Consider the following 21639-nt stretch of genomic DNA (forward strand, 5'->3'; position numbering starts at 1 on the left):
AAGAGCAGGACAAAAGCAGTCAGGCACATTTCGAGTTCAGCCATGCACTGTGGGTATTTTTTTTTTTTTAAATACTGCAATTTTTAGATGAAGTGACAAATTTTGATCATATTTCACCGTGAAAACAAACGTGTTTTTGCTCATAGTCATAGATTCGTGTCTTATGACAAGATGTAAGTCTTTGGAAGAAGGGTATCACTTGTTTTTTGAAATCATATTTCATCCAAGGTGAGAACAAAGCTAAAAATAGACATGCTAAACAGCATAATTCTGTAATCCTGATGAATACTGAGGTCATTGTATTTAGCAAAACATCCTTTCCTGTACTGTAATTCTATGCTTCAGAATTTCTTAGTGGTTGTAGCCTCATGCTACTAAATATGAGGTGAAATGTCATAGTAATATATTTGCAGTCTTTTTAGCCATTTTTGCTCTTTGTAAGAGAGTTGAGTCTTCAGTGATCTTCCAATTACAGAAAATGCAAACATGTAAGAAATGCATCTTAGCCTGTCAGTTTTGCTACTGTGTTTTCACAGCATAGAGTGAAAAAATTAATACATGTTGCAACATAATTTCTGCTGCTTTACTGTGCATGCTAGCATCAGCTCTGTAATCAGGAGAAGTCTGAAGAGCAGAACTTAGCTACTGTATTATTATTATTATTATTTAACAAACTCTTATGATACATTTCTTACTAGAATGTGTCAAAATCCTGTGAAGATATTTTGACTATTATTTTTCCTTAGTATTATTTTTCTGTTGGGCGTTATAATTAACTGCGATGCTGATTTAATTATAATGAAAGCGATGATGTCATCCTTTCAGGACTTTTATAGTTTATTCTGTGAGATTAATTTTTATAGCACTGTGAAAGTTTCACAATGTATCCCAGCAGTAAATTTTGAATGCTCTAGAAGTTGCTTACCAGTTGTTCTGAATAGGAGAGTTTCCTGTGCTCTAACTGGCATTGTGCCATTTTTATTTCAAAGACAGCTTCAAATGGTGTATTACAAATGATGGCTTTGATATGATAAAATTAAATGTAGCTAAATTATTACATTGAAAATTACGGATATATTTGACATCTTTCTTCAGAATACATTAGAATATGGGATGATCACCTGGCATTCATATTTACAGGAGTAACTTGCTAAATAATATAGCAAAAATAGTATGTCATTTTACACTTTTATGCATTTATATATATTAACAGTTATATGTTGTCTTAATTTACTAAAATAACATTTAATTTTGGTGGATGTAAAGAAAGTCATATTGGTGTTTGCCAATTTTTCACCTGTGGTTTTATTGAGTTGTAGATGTCTGAGATTTCAGTTCAAGTGTATTATTAAACTTCTGCTTTCCACTGGATTCTTTCTGTTAGTTTTGCCCTCATTACTTACATAATTTGCTCAAAAAAAAAAAAAAAGTAATGATATTTAGTATTTTACGTTATACCATTAAACTTGACTTGCAGATGCTTAATGTATCCACCTTATGTTGTCCATGCTTCTAAGTAAACATGTAACAAAGGCTACCGATCATAAATTACTATCTGTAACACTGTCATTACTTTTGTCTGCCCTTTTTATTTAAATTCCCATTTTCATGTTGTCTTGGGTGAAGATTGTTTACTGTCTGTTGTCTGTTGAAATTTTTCATCATATAGGCAAAATGCAGGATGGGAATATGGAGAACAGCCAGAACAAAGGTAATCTTCTTTCCTATTAAGCAGGTTGTGGATTTTATGTTTAGCATGTAGTTAGATGCTGTTGAAAAATAAAATGAAAATCTGTGCTTTTTGCATACGTATACAAATGGCCCTGCTAAAGAAACTGTAATTTATAGAATTTTGATGTATCAGATTCTTAGGAGGAAGATATCATTATATAAGATACTTTCATGTCACAAAGCTCATTTGAATTCATTTTTGTGTGCAAATTATGTATGCTATGTATCATTAGTGAGTTTCCAACCCTCTTTTTGATATGTCTTGTCAACTTTGATGTTTAATGGTGTTGTATAAACATTTTTATTTGTAGGGAGAAGATAAAATAATATCAAAAGGAAATGTAATTCCTTGGGTTATTTAGCAGTGTAAAAGTATGCTATAAGGATAAGGAAGATTAAGAATGTTAGCTGTTGTTTATTTTCTATACAATCTCAGGAAGACATGGAAGTAAATAATTTGCTTCCTCTGAAGCGAAGCTACAGTTCCATTTTTATTAGATAAGAGACACCAGATATCATGGTTTCTTTAGATTATGCTAAATAAGGAAATTAAACTACAACATTTTATTCTTTTTGGAAAATTCTGATCTTTACAAAGGTAATGGATCGGAAACAGAACAGATAAACTCAGTTGTTAGTTGTACAGAAATATTAAATAAAGTCATTCTAAACAAGTAAGGTTTAAGGTTAGACATACCAGTTACATTTCCAGGTCAAATAAGTGTAATTTTCTAAAAACTGTTTATGAATGCCAAACCTGAGCAGATCTGTTTCATCTCATTCTGTTTAATTTACTTTCCGTTCTATACCGAACAGACATATACACATATATAAATTGTGGGGCATCATTGCTTTTGAAGAGCATCTACTTCTCTTTGATACTAAATTGAAGTTTCCTTGTATTAGCATTAGCATTCTTTCAAGAAAGGATGCTTTAGCCCTTAAAGTTTGGTTTTGTTTTTTACAGAAGAATGATGATGGTATTGCTGTCTGACTTGAAGGTCAGATCAGGCAATCTGATGATGAATGCTAAGGAAACTTTTTTTTAAGTTTGGTATTATTCTAGAATAGTGGTTCACAAATTATGGTGCACTGGTCACTGAGCTGCCCATGGAGTTGAGCAGCAGGTGCATGGATCATCCCTGTAAACACATTGCCGTTAAAATGTTTTAATTAAAAGTAAGATCGTAAGTCTGAATTGTAGTCTATGAGATATACCAAAATTTAGGGAATTATAGACGGTCAACTTGCCAAAATATTTGAGATCTGCTATTCTAGAAAATCCTGCAGTGCTGAGGTACTGTTACTTGCCAGGTGTTTTGCAACACATGAAGTGATATATATGTGTATGATACAGAATATTGTTGGTGGTAAACAAATAAACCAACCCAGAATTAGTGGTTTTCATGGTACTTGACAAATGATGCATTACATACATATTCCCCTGTGTGAAGGGCATGTGGGTACACTTGTACATTTGTGTCCCGCTGGAACCTTGCTGGGTCCTCACATGGGCAGCTGTGTGCTGTGGGAGCAGAGGGTAATTCTGTGCAAAGTTATATTTATCAGCTCCTATAATGAGTGTTGCTAGTTTAATTCAGTAAGTATCACTAAGAGAAAAGGTATGGAAAACAGTTTTGAAGTAACAGTTTTGTTCTGCGTTGTTAGCCAAGCAGCAGGATGGGGCTGCTGCCATGGAGATGCAGCCACTGAAGAGTGCCGAGGGGGGAGAAGGAGATGACAAAGACAAGAAGAAATCCAACATGCACAAGAAAGAAAAATCCGTTCTTCAGGGAAAGCTGACCAAGCTGGCAGTCCAGATAGGCAAAGCAGGTATGACGGGATAATTGACTGAATAATAGTATATTATTACTAAGCACTAAGGGCTTATAAACAAATTATTCTTTAAAAAGTAGTGCTTTATTAGTGCAACATTTAGAAATGGTCTGTCATAGTACAGTTCTGAGGATAGCTGGTGGTACTGAAGTTCTTTTATCTTCTAAAACTCAGTTTTAACAATTAAGAAACAGAAAGCTTTGGGCAACTTGGGTTGTAATGAATATATGAATCAAAATGAAATGTAGCTTAGTTGATATTCCCAAGTGCGGTAATTACATTATATTAATTTCCTCTTCCCTTAGAATTTCTAAGTACATAGTTATAGAATCTCTAATATAATCTCAAAATGTCACCCTCACAATATTTCCCTCTTATGGATTCTGAAATGATTCTATTTATTATCTCTTGACATCCATGTTCACACCTTCTATCCAAATTTGATGCATCTGTTAACTATTGTGTCCAATACCACCCGATCCATGCTGTTAAAAGTGGCACTTCTCCAACATTGCAGGTAGAAAATTAAGATCTTTCAAAATGATGTAATGTTTGCTAGCTATATTTTTCTAGTGGCATTAAAGAATTTTTGGTCTCTATCCTGATATATGGCTGTGGTCCTACAACAGATTCCTATCTTCTGTTGAACCTCCTTTATCCTTCTTTACCAGTCTGATTTTTATCCCTACTATTCCTTCTAATTCCTTTATAGTTGATTACCCTTGCTTGATTGCAGAAGAGCAAGATGCCACTTCTGCCTTTTTGCCTGAACAGTGTGTGGCTCAGAATCTACATTTATATCTCTTTAGTTCCATTTCATGCTTTGCCCACTTTCACCTTCCTCAGGCTTCTCTTGTTTTGTTTACTGTTTACAGCAGTACACACTGATACAAAACCTCATGATTTCTTGTGATTATTAACTTCTTAGATTAAGTATTTTTCTATATTAAGTACTTTCTCTACATCTCTTTTTAGTTTTCAACTAATTATATATATCTAACAATAATGTGGCAAGTAATATGAATTAAATTAATTAATTATGACCTCATTTGTCTTATTTTTTCTTCTGTGCTGGGCAATCTGTGGGAACGTCTTGAGTTGTCATAAGGATTTCCCTATATAATGTTTTAGTAGATTTTTCTTTACCCTGGCATTAAGCAGTGGTCTCCCTGGGTCATCAATATCTGTCAACCTTAAAATCCTTTTATTTACCTTATTTATTTATTTGTTTATTTATAACTTCAGTCAAGACATAGAATTCACAGTATCTTCCTTTTACTGCATGATCTCATTAGGGAGAAAGTAATTTACTCTGAAAAACAGACTTACCCCCTTCATCAGAGCATGTCGAAGAGTAACAATAACAAGGCAAAGTAGATGTTCTAAAAGAAACCAGATTTTATTTGCCACTTTAATCCAGGAACAAAACTGTGCAGGAGAAATGCTATCTTACCATAGTCTGTAAGAGAGCACATTTAGTCCCCAGCCAGGATCTTTTGTGACTTCTGTGAAATATTAGTGGAATACTGTCAGTGTTGCATGCCTTTGAGCCCTCTCCTTACAAAAATACGTACTAGTTGCATATATTCCTTTGAAAAGGAAATCCTTGGAAACATTAGTATTAATCAAATTTTCAAGAAGACCAATAAAATAACTGTTTGATGGACAATTCTGCAATATTACCTCATCACTGTATTCAACTGGACGCCTCTGAAATATTCCAGATAACAGCAAATTACAAGACGAGGCTCCTTTTCTTAAGCCTCTTAAGAGAAATGTATTTTAAAAGAAAGATGAGGAACTGAAGTTTGATTATGTACGGAATAGTGATGTGCTAAACTTGAAAAACTTAGCTTTAGCAACAGCAGAACTCAAGACTGACTATGAAGTTAAAGACAGCAATGAGATAGTGCTTAGAAATTACTGTAGCAGCATCTAGCTCTCTGTAGAATGGAGTACTTCCCTCTTCATTAAAATGTGTGGCTCTTGTAAGCTTACTCTAATAATGTTTTTTGCTGTAAATGTATTATAGTAACATTTTCTTCTACATTATAAAATTCTTCATTATTTGTACTGGTAGTAACTCTCATGAAGAGTGAGAAAATAATTTCATATAAAACTCAGATATGAATTTCTAATTGCATATATTTTTAACTGTGTAGTAATTGCTTATTTCTGTTTACAGGTTTGGTGATGTCTGCCATCACTGTAATCATTTTGGTACTATATTTTGCCATTGACACCTTTGTGGTGAAAAAGAAACAGTGGTTACCTGAGTGCACTCCCGTCTACGTTCAGTATTTTGTTAAATTCTTCATTATTGGTGTTACTGTACTTGTGGTTGCTGTCCCCGAGGGTCTTCCACTTGCTGTCACTATTTCTTTGGCTTATTCTGTAAAGGTAAGTAACATTCAAATAATTATTGGAGAAAAATACTTTTCTGTTGAGTTTGCTAGTGGGTTATCCTTCAGCTTTTATCAGGTTTGACTGAAGTTGGCCTGTGAATTAATGTCACTGAAAATATAATGAAAAATTTCTTTAATGTGTTACTTCGAAAGTACTTCTGACAAAAGTAAAAATGCGTTTGTATGCTAACTCGGGTCTTTAAAACTGCACAGTGCAGGAACTTCAAACAACAGCAATCCCTGCTTAGTTTACACAGTTACCAGGAATTTGTTGAGCAGGGCTTACTTTGAGAGTAGAGTAGGCTTTTAATAGAGGTTAAGTTTGGTTTCAAACTTACTTTTGCAATAGTAAAAAGTTTTGACAAGGACTTGAAGTTTTTCGGGATTTTTTTTCAAAGGAAGTAGAATTCTTCTTAAATGCGGTTACATTGGGTTTTGGGCAATGTAAATGACTCTGTCAGGAAATTAAAGAAGATTAAAATCCTGGATTTGTGAATTACTCTATTGTCTATGTAGGCGTTTTCTCAGATTGCTTTGGCAGTTTATTCAGATGGGCCTTACATAGACATTCTAGCAATTCCAGATGAAAATTCTGTAGTTTATTTCCATTTAGCAGGTAAATAACATATGAACATTATGAAGGAATACCTTGATTTATAGGTAGTCAAATCTTTTTAGGAAAAAATGAGCAGACCTCAGCTACGTGATTTTGCCAGTAAGGAGTGTAACTGCTTTAAAAATCTCTTCCCATTCTCCTTATGCCCTTCACACAATACATGCAGCACATCCATCCTTGTATAACTACGCGTGCAGTATCAAACAAATACATATTTGCCTTCAGCTGGTGATACTACGTCCTGTGAGTGTAAGATATTCCTCTGAAAGTAAGGGTCAGGTGATTGGGCACAGAAGTTTTTAATATTGAAAACATTTGAATAAGGGCAACGTATGCTTCCAGGAGGATTGTGCATCTTGTGAAAAATGTGCACTGTGGAATGGTGGTGGATTTTTTAAGTCGTTAATTATATTGGTTTGGTTGATTTGCAAGATGTGTAGTCAGTCTGTGCACTGCAAGATAACACAGGCATTGAAAATGGTATTAAATAAAGGCTAAAAAGTTTGACTAGACTTTACAAGATCAAAATAAAGAAATGTGAATAGGTTTACAGGATAGCTTCTCAAAAGCCATTCATATTCTGTGCATATACACTTTTTGAATTCCTAGGTAACCTAATTTATGCTACTAAGTATTCCTGATTGATCTCTAGGTTTAGTTGTTTAGCTGTAAGAAAAAAGAAAAACAAAAGTAAATATATAAAATGGTATAGTTTTCTAATATTTGCTATAATTATACTGTTTTTAAAATCCTATTATCTTCAGTATTTCAAGTACTTTAGCTAATCTTTGCTGTTCTACCTGTTCCTTAAAATATAAATCCATGAAAAAAGGATGGGACTATTCCATTTGATCAAAAAAATTATTTCAGGGATGGTCACTGCTTGGTTGTCTGTAAATAGTGCACTGATTACTGGACACAAAGTTTTGATTGAGCTTTACACGCTAGTGAACAAGATACATACTTTTTTCCTTTGTATGACTGATGTACAAGATTTATCAAAGCAAATCTTGAAGTTACTTTATTTTGCTTTTTCTCAGAAAATGATGAAGGATAATAATCTGGTCCGCCACTTAGACGCCTGTGAAACGATGGGCAATGCTACAGCCATATGCTCTGACAAAACAGGGACACTAACAACCAACCGGATGACAGTCGTCCAAGCCTATATCGGTGATGTGCACTACAAAGAGATCCCTGACCCTGATTCTGTCCCTGCTAAGACCCTCGAATTGCTGGTTAATGCAATTGCCATCAACAGCGCTTACACTACAAAAATTCTGGTGAGTAGTTTTTTTTTTCTATCAGTACGATGAAACATGGTAGAAGGAGTCATCACTTGTTAAAGCATTATTTATTCCTTAAGATCCCGCATGAATTGTTAAATGCTGTTAATTCCTCACAATGAGAGCAGAGGCTGTAAAAATATTTATGTGGGCGTTTTTTTGAGAATAGGATTGTACTTGCATATACAAGACCGTGCTGTATTTTAAAAACTTTTACCACCAGCAGATTGGGATGGTCCAATCTGTGTGCGGGTTTCTTTACTCAGAAAACTGGTTTTCATTGAGGCTTCCTATGTGTAAAGTTATTTTTGTGTGTCTGAGAATCTTCAGTTCATCCTTCAGTAAGACAAATGAGATTGGTTAAATCAGTGAAGTTAATAGTCCTTATTCATTATATTTTCAAGTGAGTTATGACCCAAAGTGTTTTATTTACTCATTGAAGGAGGACAAAATGGAAAAATCATGGTGGCTTGTACCATTAGACTTTTCTGTATATGGCTAATAAGAGACTGAAAACTTTTGCAATTCCAATAGATTTTTTCTTTGAAAGGTCAAACTTAATATCATAGCTCAAATACCTTTCTAGCTTGTGAGTTTATGTACTGTCCATTTTACAGATTGATAATGAGCTGAGCTGCATCATATATGCACCTCATACCGTTTTATAAGTAGTTCAGCAGTTTTTTTAAACACAATCACAAAAAACTTGAACTCTAATTTACATATTTGAAAATTAGCAGGAATATGTTGCTGTTGATGAGCACGCTTTCATAAATGAGTGTTAACATTTGCTTGTTGGAGAGAGGAACATACAGCTTAGTTATGTTCATACAATTACAACCCCTGTAAGTCTAGGTGCTTCCTCCTGCAGGAATTGAAATGGAACCAAACTCTACCTCAACACACACACTGGAATTAACAAATGGACATTTGTGTTTGTGTAACTGCTAGTCGCCAGTATCAGTTCTAGCTGACACTGTGGAGTTCAGCACTGGTAGGGCTTTGAGAGAATGTTGCCAGCATTGGCAGAACTTGTTCATTTCTGAGAGTTGAGGTGGCACAGAACAGGCAGCCTGCTAGTTCAGGTAGGTGCAGCTGGCGGAGTAAGACATTTTGCTGTTTGTTTTGAATGCTTGAGATCAAACTCAGAAAAGAGGTGTTTGTGTTCAACTTCATGCTGGTTCAGACTCTCATCTGAATTCTTAGCTTTCTGAGTAAGATGTGGGAAGATACGAGACCACTTTCCAAAGGGTTGCATCTATAATATATATGTTTAATATCCTCTCTCCTGTGGCAGTAGTTTCATTTAACAGAAAAAATTCTGGTTAAGATTAGTTCTAAAATTTCATTGTGATGTCACTATAGTTGTTGTTGTTTTACATTTTCTTTCCTGTTAGCTAGAATCATTCCTTCTCACTGAAAGGAATGTTGTGTGCCCATTAGAAGGAGTCAATGTTTCATTACTCCAGTTATTTTATGCCTTTGCACAGAGATCAATTCTATGCAAAATTAATAAATGTAGCCATTTATTCTTTGGAAATCACCATTGTTCTGGATGCATATCAGATGACTACTGGAAATTATCTGTATAAAATTAGTGGTTATTTTTTAGCTATTATAACAGCATCATAAGGTCAAACCTTGCAGTGTGGACCCCAGGAGACTACTCCAGTATCAGAGGAATTGGTTGTGATAGCAAGCTTAAGCTAAAGTTTAAGATAAAAAGTATTGTTTCAAAGCCCTTATTCACTACAATTTAGAAATAAATACAGAGGGGAGTCGGATGAAGGGTGCAGAATTATTTTTCTAACTGTTAATACTGAACAAATGCTTGTGCACTCATTCTTGGAGCGCATATAATCAAATTGTGAGTATCAGCTCAGACCCAAAGGGCATATGAGAATATGTCATAACGACTGAATTTTACATATTCTATTATCAGTAATCTAGTTACATGTACACTGTAAATTGTGCATTGCGTGAACTTCTGTTCAGAGTGATCACAGACAGGACCTATACACTCTGCTGAATGAGAGATGTTCCGTCTTGCATTATCTTTTGATTAAGGGGCAATTGAACCACTGATAAAAATATAAAAAGAAAATAATACCGCTGCTTGGAAAAAAAGATTTGAAGTTCCCTGAGAAATTAAAAAGAAATTATTCTAACAGAACAATAGCATCGTTATGTATAGTTCTTTCTAATGCTTTTGGAGGATTAAATGATTGAGCTGTTTTTGCATTCTGTTAGTCTCTGAGCATCTTCAGTGCTGCTCTTACGCTCTTTCTGTGAAGCTGTTTTCCAGAAAGCATTTGTTTCCCCCAATATTGCTGTTTTATGTAACTAGCAAACGTAAAAATTGGACTTCATAATTTTTTGGAGGTAAGCTGTGACAGGGGCTGTAAGCTCTTGCTCTGAAAACAACATTTACATTTTGGGTATACTTCAGTTTCACTTGGTTCGAAAGCACAGTGACCTTGAATATCATGGAGCAATAATGAAGTACAGACTCCAAATACCAAAAGTAGTGATTTGAGCTTTTGTGTGCATAAGTACAGTTCTAGAAAAGTACGAGGGCTGCTCTGAAAGTAATGTCTCCTATTTTATTATGTTGGCCCATGATGTCAGATGCAGATGTTGGGAGTATGGCAGTAGAGGCTGAACCTTCCCAATAGTATTCCATTATGTTTTGCTACCGCAAGAGAAATGGCAGCAGAGGGGCAGTCTGACAAAATGGTGTCTGACGTGGAACTGGGTATGAACCAAAGAGGTGTCAATGAATTCTTCTTCCATGCAGAAAAAATAGCACCCATTGATATTCACCAACACTTGCTGAACATTTATGGAGACCAAACAGTGAATGTGAGCACAGTGAGGCGGTGGGTGCCGTTTCAACAGTGGCAATAGCGACAGTGGGTCACCTCTGCTGCTGCAGATTTTGATGAGTGCAGCACGGAGGCTCTTTCTTGTTCATCTCTGGTGCAAATGAATAGCTAAAGGTGATGACTATGCTGAAAAACAATGTTTTGTAGCTGAGAATTAGCTCTATCAAATAGTGTTATTGTGCTCTTTGTAGCTTTTAAAGTTTCCATGGAAATAAATAGGAGGCCTTATTTCAGAGCATTACTTTCTTTATTCTTCTTTATTATTTGCTCATTCTTCTTCTAATTTCCTGAAATCTGTCACAGGGCAAAGGTGACATGCTTGCCGGATGGGTATAACATGTTCTTATTAAAAAGAGGTCATGTCTAACACTTAGTTGAGGGATTTTCAGTATCAGTGGACTTGGCTGAACCAGTCATTGTAATAATCTAACACAGGCATTTCAGTGGGTACTTGATAGCTGCCTAGGGAGCAAAAAAAGCTTCTTGTGCTTCTATTAGGTGAATATCAGCACAGTGAGGGCTGTTTTCAGTTCTGAGGATCTGGAGCATCATTTACTGCATTTGCATGGTATGGCAGCATAGTGTATTGACATCCTTTTACTGAAGCTTTGGAAGGAAAAGGCAGAAATGTAACAGGAAAATGCAGAACATTCACTGCCTTCCACAGCTTCTGCTAACTTACGAAATGAGGTAAACGTTTACCTTGGGTAAGTATTAGCTAATGAATGAGACCTTGTACAGCTTTTTAGACAAAAAGGGCTTTATTGGATAAAACAAAGGTGATGAACAATAATAAAAAGACAATTTTATTGATGTCAGAACAAAGGAAGCAATGCGTTTCCTGTTTATTGTAAAGCACAAAACCACCTGCTTATGACACTAACATGCCTCTAAGTAAATAGTGAAATTTACCAAGGTTGCCAGCACCCAAACTCCCACTTACATTCTGACCACAGCCCCAGATGAGACTCTTCACTGTACACTCTTACAGACCTGTACTCACACGGCTGTATGTTTGAGAACCTGATATATTCCCAGCAAGGCGCAACAGGAGTTTCCCATGAGCTTCCCTGGGAAGGAGATTTGTCAGTGGGAGAATGATGTTGAGGACGCAGGCTGGTTGTAGGGGTATGTGCAGCATAGCCACAGGATGGGACTGCAACACAGATTCAGCCATTTATATTTACAAGGAGAAAAAGGAAGGTGTTAATTCACCTTACTACCTTTTGTAATTACTTTTTCATGCCTATACAATGAAAGATCTTGTTAAAATAAGTAGAACTAAATCTCTAATGTCGTACTGAAAGCAGGTGAAGAGATTTTGGCACAGAGTTTTATTGTTAAGGATAAACAGTTCTTTTAACTAATTGTCTGATGCAGAAATACTGGAGTGAATACAATTCATACTTTCTTGGAGAAAAGAGGTGGAGGGAGGCTGGCACAACAGGTAGGTAACCCGTAACATGGGAGCTGTAAGAAGAAATTGCATTCTACAGAACTGAAATGGTAAAAGTAACTGAGAATAAGGTTTTAGCACAATAGCTGCTTTGCAGGAATAAATGAGCTTCTACTGTGGGTATTGAGAGCGTGGATGTAGTGGCTAGTGGAAGGATTCTTTTCATTTGTGAGGAATATATTTGCATCCAGAAGTAGTACAGCTATCTAGGTTGTTGGGAGACGGCTTCCCATCAAAAATCAAAGAGGTATGTGACGTACAACACTTACTTTGCTTTTATAAAATTGCTTTAAAAAACATCAAATTTAAAGACCTGATTTGGAAGCTTGTTGCAGCTGAAGCATGGCCTCATCAACAGACTCCCCTTGATCAGGTGGCCTGTAGCAGACCCTGAGCACCAGCTGTCTTTCATTGCTCCTATTCCTACTCTAAATCCACTGGTCCTCAACCTGTTCCTGAGGGAGCTCCTTGCAGTATATTCACTTTTCGACATAGAGGGCAACTCTCTCATCCCTCCTACCTTGCCTATCCCTTCTAAAAATCTTATAGCCCTCGGTGGTGGTTATTTCTTAAAGGTTATTCTTTATTCTAATTATGCAAATCATCCCACCGTGTTTTTTTGATAGCAATAAGATTATAGTTTTTCAAGTACATCATGGTTTCCAACTCATTCTGCTTATTTCAGGAGACATAAAGTCTTTTTTGACATTTTATAATTTCTGAGTCGCAGTGTTCTGTGACCCAGCTTGAAAGAAACGAATGCTTCAATACATCTTGTCTGTTTTATTTTTTAAATGATGGAAACAAATTCTCAGTAATAATATATATGTACAAGCTGTTCATATAATGTATATACCATGTAAGTACTATGTGTATAATGTGTATACTATTTAGCCAACAGAATTCACGGTCATTCCCCTTTACTTTTCATAATTTAATCAATTTCAATACAGTTAAGGCATTCTTGGAAGTTTTAAAGCTGTATTCAGGAACATGGATGATTTGGAAGTTACTTAATGGATAAAAAGAAAGCCTACAAAAAACCCCAGAATTTGTAGGTTAGTTTGTAGATTTTTCCCTAAATTTCCCCAGATTAATTTATAAAGTTATCAGGGAGTGAAAAGAAGATGGAAATGTCTTGTCTTTTTGATAGTAGATGCTTACAGCTAATTCTTATCTTACATAGCACAGACCTAATCTTCTATATCTCTAGGTACATATATGTGTGTGTATTTATACAGAATCATAGGTAATTAATGTATTGTTCTCCTGCTGAGAATTATCATGGACTATGAGAATCATATGAGTTGGAATGGACCCTTGAAGGCCATCTAGTCCAACTCCCCTGCAATAAGCAGGGACACCTACAGCTCTGTCAGGTGCTCAGAGCCCCATCCAGCCTGACCTTAAGTGTCTCCAGGTGTGAGGCATCCATCACCTCTACGTGCAACCTATGCCGGTGCCTCACTACCCTTATATCCAATCTAAATCTCCCCTCTTTCAATTTGAAACCATTTCTTCTTGTCCTATCACAGCAGACCCTGCTAAAGAGTCTGTCCCCTTCCTTCTTAGTCAGGACTGCCAGCAGCCTTCTCATCTCCATGCTGCACAGCCCCAGCTTTCAGCCTGTCCTCACAGGGGAGGTGTTCCATCCCTCGGATCATTTGTGTTACCCTGTTCTGGACATGCTCTAACAGGTCCACATCTCTGCTGTAAAGTCAAGTCTTGTTTTCAGAACAGAATAAAAAGAGTCTCTAACGATTAAAGAAAGATTATTTAATTTCTTACACCAGGCTTAAAAGCCAAAAATCAGATTATGCCATGCCTATCAATGGAAAATATCAGAATTTGTATTTCCTGAGGCAGCAGCAAAAGATCCCATGTTTTATTGCAGCTGTTTGCCAAGGGCAGTCATGCTCAATGAAACTGCATTTGGGAGTCACTAGAATTCTTTTCTTTATTCAGAGGAGAACTATGAGAAAATAGCTTTTATCCTTTGTACTACAGTTTTAGTTAATATGGTAGTTAAAATTGGAAAAGCATTTTTACTTATGGTCTTTTTTGAACCTCTTCATAAGCACTTGTTTCTTGCTCTAAGAAATACAGATAAAATTGCCATTTAATTGACTCGAATGTTCACGTTAGGTCTTATTTTATATGTAAGTTCTCCCGTTACTGCTCATAGTGTTCCAAGTTAAAACAGATACCAACAAAGACACACGCAAAAATAAGGAAAGAATGGGGACAGAAATGGTTAAAAAACAGAAGATAAATTGAGTGAATGGTGTGTCCTAAATTCTATATTATTCCTTCTGTAGTTCCTGCCATTAATAGTAAGCAGCAAATATAACTGGCAGCTCCAGCTGTTGACTTGAATAAGTCTGTGAGAATGATTATTCATTCATCTGTTGTCAGGCGGGGTTGACTTATATATACGAAAGCAGATCAGGTTTGGGGAAGGAGTGGCAGCGAAGGAAAGGATGTGAACTCCAGAAAGCAGAATGTCAATGAGGGCACATTGAGAGGGGAAAGGGTAAATCTGGAACATAAGGGAAAAAGGTGGTTAGACCCTGGTTAGACCACAGCAGCAGGAGAGTTTGCCTACATCATGTGGTGCAGTCAGCGTGCTCCCCTTTGTGCTGTGTGGCATTCCCTACCTTCCTGCATCACAATTTCTTCATATGAAATTGTGAGCTTTGTCCGCTGAGAGGTTTGGATGAGTATTTTTGGAACGGAGGGATTTCAGTTAATTTTGGTGACAGTCTGAGCAGAGATCATCCCTTATAATGGTTTTCTTTCCTCCGGCAATGCTCAAAAATACATTCCACCTTCAGATAGAGTCAGGATTTCAGTATATACTGAGTCGGGTGGAGGAGGAGGAGTGCTGTTTTGCAGCCATTTTGTGTGAAGATGGATCTCTGAAGGGTTTTAACCTTGCATAATAGTCCTGGAAATCAGTAAACAGTAAGAAACACCTGGGATGAATATCTGTAACATAGCACATGTGATGGCACTGGGGACTGGCTCCTGGTGAGCTGCCTTTGCAGCAGACAACAAGAAGCAAAGGGCCTGGACCTTCTTGTTGTTTCTGGAGTACACTGGGAATGTAAATCTGTCGTTGGCTGCTTTTAGCATGTTGTCTTGGTAGCAGAAATTTGTGAAAACTGTTTATCCTCTTGTTTCTTAAGTGCTCAGGTGATGGCATTAAAACATTCTCTTGAGCATTTCTCAGTCTCTAGCTAAATGCTGCATTTGATGCATTTAAAATTAAAAGGTTAATGCCAATCTCACAAATGACTTGGAAAATAAACAGTATTACTTACACGAAGTTACTTCTCAGATAGCAGTGCCAGAAACTGTCTCTTACAATGTTGTACAAATGCCACGCAGTGGTGATTGGGATTGGGTAAATGAGGAAAGAAAACACAAAGTCTTACAGGAGTTTGGAATTTTACTGGTGAGTGATGGTATGGGAGGGGGTGGTTCCTTGCTCAATTTAAAGCTCCCTATTTCCAAGTGAACCATGAAATTCACTTTTATAGACTATTACAGCCTTGATCTTGTCTTTTCGACAGACCGATTGCTTAGACAATAAAAATGTTTTTCCAGCTCTCATTCTTCCCATTTTGAAAGTGCACTGCACTGTATATTTATTTCTAAAAATTGATGTGATTTGATGGAAATTAGATTGAATTGATTTCTACAGATCTGTATATCTTTAAGAGTTTTAACTTCAGAAGAATAAATTTATCTTTATAGGTGAATTGTATTCCTTCATTGCAATTTCTATATTTTGTTTGCAGAGTGTTAGGCAAATACATAATGTAGGTATGTGTTATAGATTAGGTAATGGGACTTTGCAGGCAAAGTATCTTTCTGTCTGTTAAAAAAAAAATTCTTCATATTTTCAATAAAACTCTTTTTTTGGTAAACATTTTATCAGAATAATCCAGATAGGAAAATACAACCTACAGCATGCATATCATTTGCTGTGTAAATAATAATTATTAGAGATAATAGATCATGCAGTTAATTGTTTCTGCTGTAGGAATGGTAATTAGCAGAAAGTAATGATCTTCACACATCGCTTGCCATTGAAGTTTTATATAATATGAGGTACAAATATAACTTTTCTTACAAAATGAGCTGCTGAGTTGATAACTGAGATAACTGTGTTTAGAAAAGACTAGGGGAATGTGTAAGGAACAGGACATGTTATCCCTTACCACAGAGTTATCACTTTGTGCTGTCAGGATGCACGAGTGTTGTCCTGCAAGCAGGGAGCATTTTCAATGAAGCCTCCTCTTCTGGGAGTTGTGGGGGTGTGGAATGGCATCAGCCGTACAGAAAGCTCCTTCACAGTTGTCTGTGGGGTGGATTTACCTAAGCAAAGCGGGATTAGGGAGCAGGGATCAGAGCAGGGCCATTCTGTAAATCTGCTGCTGACACTGCTACCCTCTGAGGAAGGATGGATTTTTTCATTTCTGGCTGGGTTGGCAGAGGCAAGGCAGGCTTCCCCCCAGTATGGCTGAAAGGCTGTATGCAGAGGATGTGAGATACGCTCACATACAGCCAGTTACTTCTCCTGAGTGCTGCTTATGCAGTAAACCATAGTTGTGAAGGAACCTGGCAATAGACAGACTGTGAGTGCAGACAAGTCTTTCCCTTAGTTCCTTATCTCCTTTTCTATCAAAGGTCACTGTCATGCCTTAAGAACACAAGCATATGGGAAGAGAAGATGGATGAATAGTCCTACACTGTACAGTGTAGCCTGATACACTAGCTAAAAGCTGATGATACAGTTGAAATAATTTATTTTTGTTCTTCATCCTAAGCAGGGATATATAAAACCTTATTCACACTGGCCTTGTTTGCCTTCACAATTGGATAACTGCAGATTCCATTTTTTCCTGTCAGGATAATTAATCACTGCAAGATTATAAACAAGACTGACAGTCACTTGAAAGCTTTTTGTTACTAGAATGATAGCTTTTTTTTTCTTTTCTCTTTTTTCCGTTTAATTGTATGAGAATGAATACATGAGTTTTTTGGACTTGTTGTGATGTATTGTTTTTCCATTATCTTGCATAGGATTTTCTTTTACGTTATTTATGTTACCTTCATGTTCTTATTTTCCCCTGTTCTTGCACTGGTGCAGGATGATTCACTTATATAGATAAATGCCAGTTGTTTCCAAACATACCTGTAGATGAAAGCAGGCTTTACAAGTCCCCCTTCCTGCGTGGTATTACAAAGTCTTTTCATCTAGATATGTAAATACTGCTCATAGTTGTCTCATCATTTTTAGGACCCTTTTAAAAAAATATTATTTTATTAAAATGGGTTGCACAGTGAATGATTCTAACGCATCATTCTTTTCATGCCTATGATACCCCCTGATATAATCATCACGCTTCAGAGCTCATTAATAACACTGGCTAGAACTCACTGTTAACACTGTGTAAGGGATATTATCAGAAAGCACATTTTCTTGATGAGAGCTTTTGTTTTTATGTGAATGGATGAAAACCACATACTTCAGGCACATCTTGATTCTGTGAAATAGATTACTTCCACATTCTGTAATCTGTTTTAATGTTGATTTTCCTTATCATCAGGAACAGAAATGCAATAATTTCACATGTGATAATTTAATACCAGCTTTATAAAAGTGGCAGTGGTTTTATAAGCAAACAACGATGCACAAAAAGGCTTATTAAAAACAATACAAGATGAATCACCACATAATGTTTCATAATGAAATACAGCATTAATTCTTGTCAGTATAGAAGTTACATGATTATATATTATATACTATGCAGTACGTGGTAGGTTGTCTTTTTATTCCCCGAATGTTACATAAAGTCCTTTTTGCAGAGTCCAGCAGATGAAACGCCAAAGGTTTTCAAAAGATTCCATGAGTATTCTAATGTATTCAGAACTATACTGTTCTCTAGCATCACTGAAGAAATGACAGACTTGTTTTGGCAGACACTTTGCATGGGAAAATCAAGCTTCTAGAAGGAAGTTTTTAAAACTTCTGGAATTGTTTTCAAAGAAAGTACTATTACTAATCAGTCTCATTTGTAAAAGCAAACATAGTGAGAGTATGGCTGGCTACTGGCAATTCTTTAGGAAGGTACTATGGCACTTAAATCCATCGGAAATCATGAATGAGTGTTGGGCAGCAAATGTAGCTCATTGTTCATAGTAGTGGATGAAAGTGTTGAGTGTGTTAAAAAGTTCCACTGCATTTTTCTTTTATCAGTGTTATTTTTCTGTGGTTTCCACTTTTTATTCAAGTGAGCAGAGAATTAAGTTACTTTACACTTCCCTTCACTCCAAAGGAGAAGGATTGACCATGTTCAGTGCTGATATCCTAGTTATATTTCTAAAAGGTGAGAGACAAGTTGTCCTTAGAGAATTTTCTTATAAGAAAGGACAAGATGTTCGAGCTCTCTATCATTCCTTTACCATTTCCTTTTGAATGAACAATCAGATGAAAATTGGCTGCAGTCTCTCAGTCTGCTGTTCTGCCCAGCAAAGGCATCATTCATGGTATCCTGGAGAGGAACTGGCCAGAGGATGGAATTTATAATGTATATCAAACGTTACCCCACCAATCATGCAAAAAAATCCCTCTGAGAAAATATTAGATAAGCATTTCTATAATGTATTATATACACTTGAATTCATGCATTTGCTTAACAAAAAAAATAACAACAACCCTAACTAACCGAAGCCAATTTAAAAATAATTTCAGCTGATTCGTGCAAGTATAGATTTAAAGAGGATAAGTACATTTTGTTTGATAAACAGAATAGCTGTTGCTGGTCTTTTCAGACTTATTTAGAAATGGATGCTTGAGGAACCCTTTTCCTTACTCTGGAAATGAGTACTATTGACAGACATCATCTGTAATTATGATACGCTATAATCAGTAGCTTAAGTCAAGTGAAAAAAAACTTCCTTTTATGTTTTATGTGGGTAGATCTGCTTTACAATTGGTAAATTCAGTTCCATAAACTATTCAAATTGTTTATGCTGCAACCAGAAAGTGAGTATTAAGGCTGATTTTTGCTTTGGTTTGGTCTTGCTGAAAGTTCAGTTTTCCCATCTGAGCTTTATTTAAAAGCCGGTAGAAAATTCAGTATTGGCAAGATTTATAAGTTTTGATAAAGACTGCAGGCACAAACCAGGCACCTGTAAATAGAGCTATTTATTTTTTGAAAGTAAAGCTTTTGATGTTTAAATATAAAGGCCATGTGATTATTATGTTCTTATACAGTGTGATCCTTATCACAGTTCTCTAGTGAGGGTTTTTCAGCTAATACATCAGCTTAAAACAATGGTTTAATGTCTACAACACACAACTAGTTTTCCCTCTTTTCATTTTGAATTAGTAGAAGGCATGGAGAAGGTTATGCCAATTAAAAAGAGTACATATAAAGATACCATGGATTAGATGGTGATGCATTTCAGACTACACATGAGATAATAATTTTCATTAATTCCTTATTACCTAATTTAAAGGGAGGAAGACTGACGGGGATTTTGATGATGTCATGTTCAGAAGCACTGAGTAGGGTTTTCATAGACAACCTTGGTGAGAGAAAGCCTTGTAATTCCAGGGAAAAAACTGCTGATAGATTACTACAGCACGTATCAAAATTACTCAAAAGACGTTTTCTAAATGGATGGTTGCTAGTGAGATCATTGTTAAACTAAAAAAAATATCTCTCTCCTTCCTCAAAGCTGAAAAATGAGGTTCTTGCCTTAGAAGGCATGCATCAATGCTATTGATACTGGCTAAAACACAATTCCCAAGTATTTTTTTCTAATTTGAAAATAGCATTGCAGAAGCTCCCTTGAAATTGAATTCTCACTGTCTGATAAACTCAGCATAATGTGGTTTGTCTCCTGTTTCTGTTTTCCGTGTCTGCAACTGTTCATGCGATTCATGAAACCTGTCTAATACCAGCACAGAGTAAGCCCTCAGTTTAATAGATCTAAAACAAGGTAGCAGATGCTTGGTTGTCATTATGGAGGTACCAATTACAGCTCTTCAATTAAGTGCAATTTCTCTTTTGCATTTGAAGAAAAACGTTCAACTTGTTTGTCAGTCATGAAAATATAGCTAATTTTTCCAAAATTGTGGAACAAATTATTGGAGAGTTATGAAATCTGTTAATCTGTTCTTAATTATGCCGAGTTTTGGTTTAGAAATGGCACATTGCTCACTCAGCTGTGTGCTCTGAAGATGTTCTTAATAGGGGAGAAGCATACTCTTGCATCTTTCCTTAATAGCTAGCATTAACTGAAACCTTGTACTTAGACCATATTTAAAGTAAATTGGTTGTTAATTAAAGTTAGTTAATAACAATTGTTGTGTTGATTATATAGGTTACTTGTCAACAGTTTTTGTGTTTAAACAAAGCTGGCATAGCACTGCTATAAATCTAACAATTGCCACTTCCCTGTGAATGTGACAGCACAAAAGAACAAGAGTGGAGACTTTAGTGTCTCAGATTTGGAAATTGAATGCATTATTTTCAAAATTTGTGAGTCAAATTTTAATTCAATTAGATTATAATTGAATTGATTATATAATTATTGTATCTTGTTATAAGATATGAATGATTTTGATCAATAACGGTAGGAAAGGATTTTCATACAGACAAATAAGATCTAATAATATAATAAATATACTAAGACTGTTTTGAGGCAAACATGGAGAAAAGAGAGTCTTAAGATTCACTTTAATCTGGCAACACTGAGGCTACAGTGTCCTAATGATAAGTGTATTATTATTCAGTAGTGTTATTCATGATTATTAAGAGTTCATTTTTTACACTGTAATGTGGTGTCCAAATGTGTCTGTGATGGGAGGCTGTAAACAAGGTTCATCCAGGCTCTTCTCAGTGGTGCACAGTGAAAGGATTAAAAATAGGTAATGAGAGAACGCAGAAATAGAAAATTTCATTTAAACATAAGAAAACATACTTGACAGTCAGGATAGTCACTCTTTGGAATGGGAAGCCAAAAGAGTCTTTAGAGACATTCAGAACCTGGCTAGACACAGCCCTGAGCAACCTGCTGTTGTTGAACCTGTTTTGGAAATGGCACTGGACTAGATGCTCTCCCAAAGCAAAGACTAGTACCTTTCTGCCTCAAGTATGTTGTATTTATGTGAAAAATGGACTGATATATCAATCTTTTACCTCTAACTAGTGTGAAGAAGAAACAACTTTCATGCTTGCTGTAGTATCTTTTTGCCTGTATTTTTTTGTGTTCAAGTGAATCAAAAGTAAATTTATCTTCCAAACAAAAAGGATACTTTAATTATTTCCTATTAAAATTAAGGGCAAACTATTAGCTCTCTTTGTATGTTAAAATGGGTAACAGTCAATCAGAGAGGGAATAC

At 35.9% G+C, this 21639-nt stretch overlaps 1 protein-coding gene across 13 annotated transcripts in view; it reads left to right on the plus strand.

The window, feature by feature from the left end:
• Positions 1-21639, plus strand: part of ATP2B2 (ATPase plasma membrane Ca2+ transporting 2) — a 295684-nt gene that overhangs the window by 214982 nt on the left and 59063 nt on the right. For all 13 annotated transcript variants that reach the window (XR_002442628.1, XM_021409829.1, XM_021409832.1 and 10 more), the window contains 4 exons: positions 1670-1711; positions 3400-3564; positions 5753-5967; positions 7629-7871. Coding sequence is in view for 12 of the 13 variants with exons in the window: in XM_021409829.1 (XP_021265504.1) it covers positions 1670-1711; positions 3400-3564; positions 5753-5967; positions 7629-7871 (665 nt within the window). In the remaining variant the exon portion in view is untranslated. The remainder of the gene's footprint in view (positions 1-1669; positions 1712-3399; positions 3565-5752; positions 5968-7628; positions 7872-21639) is intronic.

The sequence above is a fragment of the Numida meleagris genome, chromosome 11 (assembly GCF_002078875.1).
Source record: "Numida meleagris isolate 19003 breed g44 Domestic line chromosome 11, NumMel1.0, whole genome shotgun sequence".
In the NCBI taxonomy this organism is placed as follows: domain Eukaryota; kingdom Metazoa; phylum Chordata; class Aves; order Galliformes; family Numididae; genus Numida; species Numida meleagris.